Here is a 14,956-nt window from a genome sequence, read left to right on the forward strand (position 1 = left end):
GGGCCTGCTTTTCAGAAAGCACTGAGCATCCACCTTCAAAAAATAAGGCCCCTTTAAGATGATTTAAATTGAGCACCCAAAATTGCTACTTTTGAAAATATTGGATGATATGTTTTTTCTCGTTTCAGCCATTCATTTGATTGTTGCGTGTTTTGAATGTAATAACAAAGTGAGATGTCACAATAACAGCAATTATTTAATGGATCAATTATTAATAATTTAATTAAAACCATTCATATATCATGAAATTATTTAATAAAAATATATATAATGGAATTATTTAATAAAAATATTCCTCAAAGATTAATACAATATTAGACTGCATAAAGAAAACATACTTTTCCTCCTGTTAATGGTGAAAGGACAGCACCATGTTCTCTTCCTCTGGAACTGGTGGAATGCTGGCGATGGTCATTCCCAAACTAACTCCCAAACCCTCTCTCCTTTTATAGGGTGTAAGACAAAAATGCCTTTTTGGCAGGAAAACTGCCTTCCCACACTTAATTTCAGTCTGTGTTCTGTTTTTGATATCTCATGTCATTACTTGTGGAATTTCTTTTATGGAAATTTAGTTTACATGATTTATAAATAAAGTAATTTCTAATTCAATTATTAAGAACACCTGGTGTAACAAACATTCCTAATGAGTTTTTAACTCATTAGGAAGTGCTTGTCGTGGAGCAGGTCCTCAACGAATCCATTTTGAGGCACTTGTAGGAGAGGAAGGTGATCAGGAACAGTCAGCATGGATTCACCAAGGGCAAGTTGTGCCTGACCAATATTATTGCCTTCTATGATGATATGACTGGCTTCTGTGGATGTGGGGAATGCGGTGGATGTGATATACCTCGACTTTAGCAAAGTTTTTGATAGTATTCTTTTGACAGTATTCTTATCAGCAAGTTCAAGAAGTATAGGTTGAATGAATGAACTATAAAATGGCTAGAAAGCTGGCTAGATCATCAGGCTCAACAAATAGTGATCAATTGCTCGATGTCTAGTTGGCAACTGGTAACAAGTGGAGTGCCCCGGGGTCAGTGTTGGGGCCGGTTTTGTTCAACATCTTTATTAATGATCTGGAGGATGGGGTGGATTGCACCCTCAGCAAGATTGCAGATGACATGAAGCTGGGGTGAGTGATAGATACGCTGGAGGGTAGGGATAGGATACAAAGTGACCTAGACAAATTGGAGGATTGGGCCAAAAGAAATCTGATGAGGTTCAACAAGGACAAGTGCAGAGTCCTGCACTTAGGACGGAAGAATCCCATGCACTGCTACAGACTTGGGGGACTGACTAGCTAGGCAGCAGTTTTGCAGAAAAGGACCTGAGGGTTACAGTGGGCAAAAAGCCGGATATGTGTCAACAGTGTGCCCTTACTGCCAAGAAGGCTAATGGCATATTGGGCTGCACTAGTAGGAGCATTACTAGCAGATCAAGGGAAGTGATTATTCCCCTCTATTCGGCACTGGTGAGGCCACATTTGGAGTATTGTGTCCAGTTTTGGGCCCCCCACTACAGAAAGGATGTGGACAAATTCGAAAGAGTCCAGCAGAGGGCAACAAAAATGATTAGGGGGCTGGAGCACAAGACTTATGAGGAGAGGCTGAGGGAACTGGGCTTGTTTAATCTGCAAAAGAGAAGAGTGAGGGGGGATTTGCTAGCGGCCTTTCACTACCTGAAAGGGGGTTCCAGGGAGGATGGGGCTAGGCTGTTCTCGGGGGTGGAAGATGACAGAACAAGGAGCAACGGTCTCAAGTTGCAGGGCGGGAGGTCTAGGTTGGACATTAGGAAAAAGTTTTTTACTAGGAGGGTGGTGAAGCACTGGAATGGGTTACCTAGGGAGGTGGTGAAATCTCCATCCTTAGAGGTTTTTAAGCTGAGACTTGACAAAGCCCTGGTTGGGATGATATAGCTGAGGTTAGTCCTGCTTTGAGCAGGGGGTTGGACTAGATGACCTCCTGAGGTCCCTTCCAACTCTAATATTCTATGATTCTATGAATGAGCATCTGTAGGCAGAGTGCAATGTAAATTAACGTCATTGGCCTCTGCGAGGTATCCTATAATGCTCTGTTGTGACTGCTCTGAACATTTGCACTCTGCTGCATTGTGGCCACGTATACAGGAAACAGCCCTTGCCCTCAAGCCCCAGAAAATTTTGAATTCCCATTTCCTGTTAGGTCAGCATGGACAGAGCTTGCCAGCACAACTGATCATGTTGATTGCATGCCCCAAACACGCTTCAGCCTGGAGCCAACCTAAGGTCTCGGATCTCATCGGTCTGTGGGGCGAAAAGTCTGTTCTGGCTCAGCTCCGAGCCAGCAAAAGAAATTTGGATATCTATGTGAAGATATCTTGCGGCATGTTGGAGAAGGGGCATAACAGGGACGTGCAGCAATTAAGGTCAAAGAGCTGAGGCAGGCGTGTCAATATGTGCGCCTCTCGTTGCCGATTGAGGGAAGCAGAAAGAGGTGATGGCCCCTTTTAGGAGTGGTAATGTGTGATTCTTTCCTGTGTGCACAGCAAAACTGAGCTCTTTATCCCCTCTCAGCCCCCAGACAATGCATGCAGAATGTTAAATTATCTTCCTTTTCTCCCCCCGTGAAGGGTCGCCAATAAAAAAGTAGTGCTTTACAATTCATTACTGTGTTTATTGATAAGAAGGGAATAAAGGGAGGGGAAGGATGGGAGGGGTGAAACTGTATTGGTGGGGAACGGGTAGGGGATGCGAAGTGAAAGCACAGCACAGATAAGTGACACACATTACTGTTGTGTATCATTACAAAAGTGGTTTTTCAATGCTTCCTTGAGGTGCAGCGCTCCACGATTAGCTCTCAGTGTTGCAGTGGCATCTGGCTGCTCAAAATTGGCGGCCAGTATATCTGCCTCTGCAACCCAACCCGATGGGAACTTCTCCCCCTTTGTCTCACATACGTTATGGAGCACGCAGCAGTCAGAGATAACTATTGAGATTCTTTCACTGAGGTCTAACCTAGTGAGCAAACTGCGCCAGCGTGCCTTTAAATGTCCAAATGCACATTCCACCACCATTCTGCACTTGCTGAGCCTATTATTGAAACGCTTCTTCTCGCTGTCCAGATGCCCGGTGTAGGGCTTCATTAGCCAGGGGAGCAAGGGGTAGGCAGGATCCCCCAGGGTCACTATTGGCATTTCAACATCACCAGTATTTACTTTTTTGGTCAGGACTTTTTGAACAGACCTGAGTTCCTAAAGATGCGCATGCCAGGCACCTTTCCACACTTACGTCGGTGAAGTGTCCCCCATGATCCACAAGCCTTGCAACACCATTGAGAAGCATTCCTTTTGATTTATGTTCTCTGTGGCAAGATGGTCCAGTGCACTAGGTTCAATTGAAGGACAAAGAACTTTTCTGTTTCAGTGGGTTAGGGCACTAACATAACACAAAAAGGACTTTGTTTAACATGTAAACAAATTATGAGAGTTTAATGCACAGAAATCATACAAGATTTATATTTACTAACAGGATTATTTAAGTCAAATTAACAAAGACTTCTGAAAAGTTATAGTAGGGAGTTCCCTAATGATTTGAAAAGGTGGAGTTTAGATTAGGTGTACCCTGCATTTTAGAGAAACCCGCATTTTTATTTTCAGTGTTCCTATCGTGCTCTCTGTGATTATTAGAATTAATTCCAAACAAGGCTGAATTTCTAATTAATCTAGCCAACTCTTGTCTAGATCTTCTGAAATGTTGCACAAGAAGTTGAAGTAAAAAGTGTGAGAGCATGTGACGCATAATCTGTTTAGCATTAAGACTTTGAAATGTAAGCATCTTGTTGGAAATGCACCTAGTTCTGTGTAGCTCTTTGTTTTGCTTAGAAGCTTTTCCTTGCGCAAATTTGGAATGTAAACTCCTTTGCACTTAGTCCAATTAAATTCTGTTGGTAGCCTGTCAGGGAAGACTGGGAGGGGGGATTTTTTTAATTGTTCAATGAGTCTGTTTCATAGTGAAAGAATTTGCCTGAAAGGATCTTGGAGGGTTTTGTGTATGTCGTGTTGAAGAACTGGCATGGAGGGAATACCCCAATTTCTTCAGTCTAAAATGTTTTGGAATGATTCAGCTAACCCTTCAGAAAGCGAAAATGAAGCTCAGTCAGCCTTTTCACAGACTGAGCACAATATAGTCGCAGCTTACTTAATAACAGCAGGTATGGAGGTTGGTGGGTTATTTTTTAAAAATGGTAATTTAGGCTTCAGTATTCATTTTGGGTCAAAACGCCAGTGAAATGTCTTTTATTTACAAAAAAGAAAGGAAAAGAAGAAAGAAAACACTTCTAAAATTAGGGTTACATTTAAGGCTTTGTTGCATAATTTAAAAAAAAATGTATTTTTCTTATATGTGATTATAGCAAAAAAGAAAAAAAAAAAGTGCAGAATTCTGCCAGCATGCAAGAGGAATAAAAATAGAAGTTGCAACATCTTGCATTTTTTAGTGATGTGCTTGAAGTTATCTTGATATGTCTCTGATGGTCAAATGTTCACAACAGTGTATGTGTAGTCTTGAGTGTGTGCATGGGTGTCTGTGTGGGAAATGTAAGAGAAAGTGTTGGAATGTCACTTGTCATTGATGGAAGACGAGCAGACTCTCGTTTCAGTTGTATATTTCACTGATGACGCATTTTAGGAAAAGTAGCACACCCTTTGGGGGCCTGATCCAAAGTCCGTGTTCTCTCACTGGCTGCAGTGGGCTTTGAGACAAGGGTTGGAGAAGCTTGAGATCCTTTTCAAATATTAAATAACTCTTTTCTTGTTTATTTCAGTACAATAATTGAAAGCTTCAAAAGTAAATATTTTAATTCTACAATCTAGCACATTTAAAAATATGCCTGTGTTTATTTTATGCCTGTTCAATTGAAAATTTTAGCCATTTTAGTTATAAATATTTTGTTAGGAAATATTGTAAGTCTTCAGCACATTTTTTCCAGCTAATTACAGTGTTATAAATAATTTATTATATATTTTCAACTAATTCTTTTGATTTTATGGTTTATGTGCAGTAATTATGTAGATCAAATTTTACTCAGTGAATCTTTTTTGTCTAATATTTGACAAATCATTCTTCTGTTTAAAATGAACTCATTTCGTTTTTTTGATACCAAGGCTGATATTTCAAACAGCTGTAATCTCTTTCTAGTTCTGCTAAGAATCTAGTATATTCAATATATTATTTAATAGATTATTCTTGAAACACCAGAAATTTTCTTCTACTGGTAGGTGCCACCAAATCATTTGCACTCTCAGAAATGTAGGTCATTTGTTCAGGCTTTGATTTAACTCAGATTGACTGGATTAGGTTTGTATCAATATCTGGCTTATCAAATTGTTTAACGGTTTTATTAAGAGAAAAATTAACGGGAGATTAAGGAGAATAACAAGGGCAAAAACCTCTCTTCTTTCTCTCTCACTTTGCAACTGACGTGTGGGTTTGTTTTATGTATTTGTCAGTTGTGTAAATCTACAGTACTGGTTTTTGAGTTAAAGGGACATAGTATACCCAACATTATGAAAATGATTTACAAACTGTTGTAGTAAGAAGTAAGAGCTTAAGGCCTGTAAAACAGGCTAAGGCCTAAGTGAAAAAAGCCAAGTGAACAGGAGTATAAGTGGAAAAAATCAAGCTAACTGAAATTGGCACAGAAAAGTGCTGATACTGCAAAACATATATATTGCCAAAATATTATTAAAATGAAAACTATGTAGTAGGTATAGGAGGTACCAAGATACTAACTCCCTAAAATGACACTTCGATGAATAGAAATGACTAAAAGTGATAAATGGAGTTGTTTTGCCCAAATCAGCCAATTAACGGAAAAAGGTGGTATTAGACTACGTCAAGAAGGTGGCAACTACCTACGTCAAAGGGGGCAGAACGAAATTGTATGAAACAATGTATAAAAGAGGGTGTCAGAGGGAATAATATTGTCCGGTTTAGGGGATAACGGAAAGTCCCACCATTGGGCCATGGCCAGAGATACTCTGTAGGTCATTTCTCATTGAGCCACACGCAATAAACCTGGCCTGGGTGCCTTCGTTGCTCAGCTAATCTGTGGTCGTGTCGATTCATTTGATCGTGAGAGCTGTCTCAAGTACCTGCGCAGAGCTGGGACAGCATGTCCACGGGGACACATACACACAGCCTACACTGATAAACATCGGTGACCAACACACCAAGTACAACAACTGTTATTTCAGACAGTATTCATAACAATAGCTGAAAGAGGAAAGATCTTTTTTTTCTTTCTTTTTCTCTTTCTTGTTACTTTGTCTTAACTGATCAGGAAGCAGTGCTAGCAATGATTTCAGCTGTAGTATGAACTGAGGTTTAATGCAGGAACTTTTGCTAACTAGTTTGATCCATTTCTGAACTCCTCGTTCTAACAAATTCACATTATGAACATGTTGGCCATGTAATTCGGTTTGCAACAGGATAATCCATTGCCATGGCAGAAAGGGCTCTTTAATGGAAGACTTTAACTTCATTGTATTATTTAAGAGATGGAGAAGATGACAAAGGAAATACAGATACAGCAGTCACCATTAAGTCAACATTTATTAACAGCTACCATGCTACAGTATCAAGAGATATTTCCCCATGCTCTGAAAAGGAAATAATTGCTGGAGTTTGGTTTATAGTGTGGTAATCTTTTGTTTTAATGGTGACCACTGGTACAGTCAAACCCTTAAAAGCATTTCTGTCTCTGTGGCTTGCTCATAATGGTGAAAAGCTTTGGAACCATCTTAAATCAAGTGTTTCATGGTCACAGAATAACTTCATTGCAAATGGAGGATCACTGACTGAAGCTGCAAACTCCCTCTGTAGTTAAAACATTGTAACTATTCAGGAGTTATATTCTACTTAATTATTTTGACTGTTCACTGTAACAGGGTCCTGCTCTATTTCCTAAATTTGTCTATGGCATAGAGACTGCCTTTATTTTCTTCCCCTCCCTTAGCAAGAAGAATAAGAGAGGACATTTTGCTGTTCTTGATCAGGGAATGTACAAGGCTCTGTTATTTTGATCGTGGCAAATATCACAAGGTTTAATTGAGGAAATCTGAGGAATTGTGATCCTTTAATGCCAAGACTTCTCACAGAACAAAATGGCAGTATCTCTGTGCTATTTCTGAATCTGGATAAGTTTGTCCTTCATTTTTAAAGTCTGTGCTGTGCAATTCCTGCCATTGGGAGTCATCAAAACATATGTGGCCTTAGTACAGTTAGGCACACCCAGCACCTTCTATTCATTTAAACACGTGAGGACAGGAAATTTTTCCTGTCTGAACACGTGCACTCTGGTAGCTGCTATTGTTCTGAACCGCTTGTGATGATAAAAAGAGTGAAAAGAAATTTAGCTGAAAAATCAATGAGTGCTACATTTGTGTTTACATTTTTAATTTAAATATGAAAGTTTCTGTAACATAAGTGATTAGTACTAATTAATGATACATTGCAATGAAACTCCTACAATGAGGTACGTGTATAATCAAAATATCACTGATTTACACAAATAGAATTTAGCCATTTTATTTAAGAACTGAAATCTTGGCATTGTACCAGTGTTTCTGGAGTCTCTTTTCCAGGATTTCACCACTGTTATCCCTATATGTAAGTTGTTACAGTTTTTTCATCTGTCTCCATATCTCTTGTATATGTATCTTGGCTATATAGGTGGATGAAATGCTTTAATCATTATACACGTAACTTGTATATTTAAAGCTTTGGGGCATATTCTCTATATATTGCCCGTGATGTCCATTGTGGGCATTTCTTATTGACTGTAAGTTGGATTTGTACATATGAACTGAGGTGCTTGAAGCCATTAGCCTTTACAGTTATGCTGCCTCTGTTGGTGTGAGAATGTCAACTGGTCTGTACTGCAGCTGTTCTCTGCCACATACACGATACTTCCTATAAACCAGTTGCAGAGAACTGATTGAACGCTGTTGCAGCACTGACTTGAGCAGAGACAGCACAGCAGTATTCAGTATTTAAAAGTTGAAATTTTGTTTCTCTTTTCCATATGCCAAAGTCAGCAGAAGTTGAGTAATGTCTGTCAGGACTCAGGGGAGCCAACAGGGGTCATAAATAACTAGTGCTGGGGTCCAGAAGGAAGAACTGAGGATTTCGGGGAGTGGATTGGCTCAAGGGGGTTCTAAAGTGTTGAGGAGTACATTAGAGACTCAAGTGTGCAGCATCAGAGGATCAGGACTGTATCTGCTCTGAGATCCAGGAGGGTAGTAATTGTCAGTCAAGAAGTGGATCTTACCTCTTCAAGAGGAACTGGACCTTTCACAGTCTGAACAACATAGCATTCTGTTTTCGCTCTGCCTGATTTCATGTGCATATCTGTGTGTGCCAAGCACCTTAGTAGTGGTAGTTAAGATTCAAAGCTAACCCCCTGGTAAGATTCAGAACTCTGTTGGTGCTATTGTTTCAGCTTTTCTGGCTGTATATTCAGTGAGACAACCGTACACTGATGCTCATTGTGAAGCTGTCCCGACTGGCTGTGAATGTAGACCATTTAGGATGCTTGGTTTTAAATGGAATCATTAACTGGGAGATGAGAAAATGGAGAGTTTATTCACATAGATCCTGTAGATAGCACAGCTGAAAGTAGTGTCTCCAGCATAAGGGCTAATGCTTAGCACACACCAGCTGAGCAGAATGGGTCCAATCATGCTGCCATTGAAGTCGACTGGAAAACAGAGAGGAAGCAGGACTGGACTTAGTGGAGTGGGTTATACATAACGTTCAGCAATGTGAGCAAACTCCTGTGCCTGCAACGAACTGAGCACTGATGAGCAGGGAGGAAATGGATGTGCTTAGGATGGAGATAGATGATCAACGCACTCTAACTTAAATATATCTTAGCACAATTCTGTGCATAGTAGCCATTTTCATTATTTTAGAGTTCTGCTGTCACTCAGGAGTGCTGCTTTATGTGACTGTGCCGCAGAGCTGTCCTTAGCAGAAAGCAAGTTACTGAGGTTGCTGTGAGGGTCTTCCACATAAAGGCTTCTGTTGAGTCTTATGAAACAGTATCATAGCCAGCTACTCAATGCCAGAGTGTTTTGCCAGCCCAACCAGCCTGTAGCACCCACTCCTTTCAGCTTACTTCATTCTGTTGGATCATGACAAAGCACTGTGCTCAGCAGTCTTAGTGACTAATTAGTTCTTAATTTTAAGCATGTCCTTATACACCTTGGTGAATCTGTCCTTAAATTAGGAAAGCTCTCCTTGTTAAATATGATCTTTGCAGTTAAACTAAATCTATTCAATATTTAGATTTCATTGTGAAAATGCATTTTGGTTTGTTATGTATATTTTATCATTATTTCTGTCACTGGTAAGGCTTCCTTTTTCTGTGTTTTCACAGGGGTGATTAGCATTCTCAGTAACATAGTTGTGTTAGGCATCTTTGTTAAGTACAAGGAACTTCGGACAGCAACAAATGCAATTATTATTAACCTGGCTTTTACTGACATTGGTGTTAGTGGCATTGGTTATCCTATGTCTGCTGCTTCAGACCTACATGGGAGCTGGAAATTTGGATACATTGGATGCCAGGTATTTGATATCTTTGATATTAAATCAGGGACCAAAACAAGTACTAAGCAATTAAAAACAAACCTAAATATATGACAAATACCTTCCTGTGATTTTTAATGTTTTTTAGAGATGAGTCCGAGCTGCAAAGTTTAGATCCACATCTGGAACTGAACTTCCTCAAAATTCAATGGTATTTGGATCTGGGTGGTATTTAGATCTCATCGCTAATTTTCATTATTAATCTTTGGAAGGTTATTGAAGGATAAACTTGTATTGATGTTAAATATACAATACAGTATTAAAATAGCTTTAACAAAGTAAGTCCCATTACTTATTGAAGAATTCATGGATGCTTCTCACCACTCAGTAACCAAAATTTTCAAAGTAACTAGTGATTGTGGTTTCATCAATCTTTGGGTGGTCAAACTGATGCACTTTAAAGAGGTCTGATTGGCATAGGGTGGGAACTTAGCACTTTTGGAAATCAGGCCTCTTTAAGGCATGTGTATTAGGGTACCCAGAAAATAGACGTTTGTAAAACCAGTGGTCATTCTTGAAAATCTTGGAGAGTGTTTAAAGAATTAGCCATCTTATTTTAGAATTTGCAGTTTTTCTCTCCATGTAAAATTGTCATTAAAAAAAGTATAACTTTAGCAGATATGTAATGATGTTTGCTGACTGTGCATGCAGTGACTTAATTATGATTTTTACACAGGAAATGAGTATGTAGCGGTAATATTAATTATACATCCTGAAAATATTTGTCAAGTAAAAATCTTAACAGGACAGCAGAATGGTCACAGCAAGATCTGAAATCACACACAAGTTGTCTGATTTGCAGATTTAATTTCAAATTCAAAATTCAGCCAATGTTCACTAGTGATCCAGGCCCTTATTTGTCTGTATCTAGGATGACTTATATTTTTGGGATGAATATGACAGTTTCCACTGTGACTTGAATTGAGTTCCTAGGATCTTTTCAACTCAAAACTCAACTTGATGTAAACTAAAGAAATCTTGTAAACTGAAATTGTAGAACTGTGTGAATTTCTGGTTATAACTTTTGCAGTAAGAAAAGTGTTGTTTGTGTTTCCCCAATATGCAACAAAAAGAGTTAAAAAAAACCCAAAAAACAAAAAAAAACAAAACTTTGCATCCCATGATCTCAAAATTCATTATTTAACATGACTTAAAGTAAATGGTGGCTTTTGGCAAACTTCTTCAATGGAATTTGAGAGCTCAAGCACACGTATCTTAAAATGTTTAGTTTTACTTAACCTACTCCAAATCGTTAATTTGTTAAACAAATTGGTCACCAAAGAATGCACTGAATACAGCACATGATAACACTTAGCTTCAGGACGCAGGAGAAGACTCAAACCTTTGGAAGCATTTGCAAAAGTAAGTGAAATGGATGTGTTATCTTTTTAAATTTCAGATCTATGCTGCCTTAAATATCTTCTTTGGAATGGCAAGTATCGGATTGCTTACTGTTGTTGCAATTGATCGTTACCTGACAATCTGCAGGCCTGATATAGGTACTGTACTCTGGGATATAACTCTTGCACAAAAATGATCATTTAAGTCATTTATTAGTTGACATCTATGAACCTTCAGGCAAGTTTTTTTTATTTCCTCTTGTGGAAATGTACTTCTGAATTTTGGGCAGTAATTAGTCATGTGGGCTATCCCATTGACTTAAGTGGTTCTACTTATGCAAGTAAGGAATGCAGAAGTGGGACCTTCAGTTGCCTTTCATTTTCGCCATTTTACAATTTGCATTTTCACGTGCTTCGAAGTGGAAGACTATAGCAAATCTGTAGGATTCTTAATAATTTGATAGGTACTCCCATACACAGCTAACACAATCATATATACAGAAGTAAGCCCATAGACCTTTGTTTGTGGAATGTTTCCTGACAATAACTGAAGCTGGGGGAGACAAGGTGGGTGAGGTAATATCTTTTGTTGGACCAACTTCTGTTGGTGAAAGAGACAAGCTTTTGAGTCACTCAGAGTTCTTCTTCAGGTCTGAATAATTGAATAATACTAAGAATACTAATTGAAGCTGACATGTACTCTTAATATTATTTTGTTTTCTATACTGTATTTTTCTCAATCTTTATTATAGGTTTAAACATTATAACTGTTAATTCCTTCACTTCCTCCCCCCCCCGAAACTCTCTCTCACTCTCTCATTGCTAAACTTTGTGTGGGGGAAGGTGTGATTGTACTGAGATGTATTGTAACTCTGCTTCAGGTGCTTGTAAGGATCACTAATAATTACTGTGCTAATTGTCTTGCTTGGACATATTTTTGGTTCAAATAAAAACTTGGAGAAAAGCAAAAGAATAGAGTGCTTGACGTAAAAATATTTGCTTGGTAACAGGAAGAAGAATGACTGCCAGTAATTATACTTCACTGATCCTAGCTGCTTGGATAAATGCTGTCTTTTGGGCCTTGATGCCTATTGTAGGTTGGGCTAGTTATGCCCCAGATCCAACAGGAGCCACCTGCACAATAAATTGGCGGAAAAATGATGCGTAAGATTTTGAAAACTTTATTTTACTTTTCAAATATAGATTATCACTTATTTTTATTCATCATTGTGATAAATGTTTTTTCCTCAGAATATGTAGTCCAATTTCTAAAAGACAATAGGAGTTCAGAAGTAGAGACTGACATAGTCTATAATAAATGAAAAAAGATAGTAAGAATCCTTGACTACGGAAAGTATTAGGCACTGACCCTAATAAAACTTAACAAGTTGAAGAAATTGTTTTTACCTTTTGAAAATGTTTTTTTTTTTACTTAATTATTAACAATAAATCCTGAGGGAACAATGCATTTTCAGTCACTTTTCATGGCTGCACAGTTGTGATTTCTTGTATCTATTTTTTGACTTACAGGTCCTTTGTTTCTTACACTATGACAGTAATTGCTGTTAATTTTGTCGTGCCGTTAACAGTCATGTTTTACTGTTACTACAATGTTTCCCGAACAATGAAACAGTACACTACCAGTAACTGCCTGGAGAGCATCAACATAGATTGGTCTGATCAAGTAGATGTAACAAAGGTGATGTCGGGGGGGGGTGTCTTGTCTTAATTCTTCAATAAATATAATGTTTGATTTTGATATTTGTATGCATATATAAATGATTTGGTCTATCAAACGTTTTTTTCTTGTTTTACAGATGTCTATTGTGATGATTTTGATGTTTTTGGTGGCTTGGTCTCCATATTCCATTGTATGCTTATGGTCTTCCTTTGGAGACCCAAAGAAAATTTCCCCTGCAATGGCCATCATAGCACCTCTATTTGCAAAATCTTCCACATTCTATAACCCCTGTATTTATGTCATTGCAAACAAAAAGTAAGTGTCCCATTTTTAAATTAATAGCCTCCAACTGCTTTATGATTATTGGACATCATCGTTGTGCAGAAATACATTCTGTAAGATAAAAGACAAAATATTTAACAAAGAGATTGAAAGATGAAACCAGTGCTGAATTATCTGTGATGGGTTGGATGATCTAGAGGACAGGTTTTAATAAATGTAGGGAGTAGTATCTGCACTACTGTATGTCTGAAGGTGTCTGACAACATTTCAGTGTTGTTTTTATTAGAATACAATTGAAGACATTTTGTAAAACAATTTCAGATATTGTCCTGTGCTAAGATGGGGTCAGGGTGAAATTTGAGTCATATCCGAATCAGGGACCGTCCGCTTTTAATTAAATGGGCTAAAATGTATGGCTACTCAATGGAATGTAGGAAGCTAAATACCTTTGAGGATCTGGGCCTTAGTGACTTGTAGCTCCCATGAACATCATTGCTTGGCATGAGATGTGTCATAGTGAAGTGGTTTGAGACATTTAAGAGAATACCTACAAGTCACATCTGGCTCCTCCTCCCTCAAAATAAAACTACCATATTTTGAGCATAGGTATCATATTGAATTGAGATAATAATTTGGGGACATTTCACTGGCCTCACCAAAACAGCCAATATCAAAAGGATTTTGCCTGTGGTTGGGAAGTATACAGAGGGTGGGGATACTGGAATCCTTCCGTTCCTATCCCCCAACCTACAAGCATGGTTTGGGACGTCCATACAGATGAACTGAACTGTTCCTGTGGAGTAGATGACCCTGTGGGTTTAGATCTGCACTGTGCCTAGACCATCATGTGCTACACACACCGCATGCTTCCATTTACCCACTCACATCCCTACATTTTATCACACAGCTGTGGCAGCTGGGCCCTACTTGTGCTGGCCTGACTCATGGTGCTGCTCTGGGGGCTTGACCTGAGTTTAATCACTTCCAAGAGCTAGCACCAGTGCCTGCCTGCTGGGGAGGTGAGGATAAAATGAGATACATCGGTGTCCCATTTTAGGGATCCAAATTTCTGAGGCAGACCACTTGGAAAATGGGACTGTCCTGAAAAAAATGCATTGTAAGGTAACAAAATTCAGTGGGTCTGAGTCTCCACTCACACTAGTTTCACACTGATGCAATTCTATTGACCTCAACAGAGTTCCTCCTGACTTACTCTGGCAGAGGAAGAGACTTAGAGACTAAATGAATTCTAAAAGTTTTATTAAAATAAAAAGTCTTATTGTTTTAGCACATTTGAGTAATTTTATCTTAATTTACCTCTGTTTTTGCTTCTTTATCTATGCAGCTAACTATCTGAATTTTTGCCTCCCTCCCCGAATTACAGGTTCCGGAGGGCAATCCTGGCAATGGTTCGATGTCAAACTCGGCAGGAGATAACTATTAATAACGCCTTACCAATGAGTGTCTCTCAAAGCACACTAACATACTGAGGCTGCTAGAAGGCACTGCCTCTTTATTTGTCCCACAGTATACATTTTGTGCACTAAATGGAAATAAGTCGTCAAACCTGGGCCACAATTAAATTTGTATCACTCTGTAATAATAATCCATTCCAACATGCCAATCATTTTTCTCTTTGTCTGAATAATATTTAATACAGTTGTTTGTTTTTTAAAGTCAAAATTTTAGTACTGAAGACTAGGCCAATTGGCCTACTAGCCTATCCCTCTCAAAAGACAATAGTGAATGCTCAATTATTTTGTAACTCTCATATGGTGCAATAAAGTGGTGTGGAATGGAGGGAGAATAAAGCAGTATCTGCTTAATTCTTCTACAGTAAAATAAATAAATGTTGTGTATGCATAATTCTTTGGTATGTGTATTTTCCCTCTTTGAACTCTAAACCAGTTTCCAAAATTTCAGGCACAGTAGTATCCTGCATTCCCTCCCATGTCTTAAATGCACACATTGATCTGATCTGAAAAGGTTGCTTCTGTGAGTACTGTAGTATACAGGAGTATTTGA

The 14,956-nt window shown here is 38.6% G+C and overlaps 1 protein-coding gene across 1 annotated transcript; it reads left to right on the forward strand.

Moving 5' to 3' along the window:
* The first annotated feature begins 2,729 nt into the window (after positions 1-2,729).
* Positions 2,730-14,956, forward strand: RRH (retinal pigment epithelium-derived rhodopsin homolog). The gene is made up of 7 exons (XM_067568241.1): positions 2,730-4,187; positions 9,417-9,607; positions 11,028-11,127; positions 11,979-12,132; positions 12,499-12,667; positions 12,786-12,964; positions 14,316-14,956. The coding sequence occupies exons 1-7, from the start codon at positions 4,049-4,051 to the stop codon at positions 14,419-14,421; spliced, it is 1,038 nt and encodes a 345-aa protein (XP_067424342.1). The 5' UTR covers positions 2,730-4,048; the 3' UTR covers positions 14,422-14,956.

Source organism: Emydura macquarii, unplaced genomic scaffold (assembly GCF_026122565.2).
Source record: "Emydura macquarii macquarii isolate MOO-44397 ecotype Brisbane River unplaced genomic scaffold, CSIRO-AGI_Emac_v2 contig_2863, whole genome shotgun sequence".
Classification (NCBI taxonomy): Eukaryota; Metazoa; Chordata; order Testudines; family Chelidae; genus Emydura; species Emydura macquarii.

Bases quoted from the DNA above. Each gene is read 5' to 3' on its own strand.
- RRH (XM_067568241.1), top strand. From the start codon at position 4,049: ATGGAGGGAATACCCCAATTTCTTCAGTCTAAAATGTTTTGGAATGAT. The intron at 11,128-11,978 runs GTACTGTACTCT...GCTTGGTAACAG, and splicing joins AATCTGCAGGCCTGATATAG to GAAGAAGAATGACTGCCAGT. The intron at 12,133-12,498 runs GTAAGATTTTGA...TTTGACTTACAG, and splicing joins AATTGGCGGAAAAATGATGC to GTCCTTTGTTTCTTACACTA.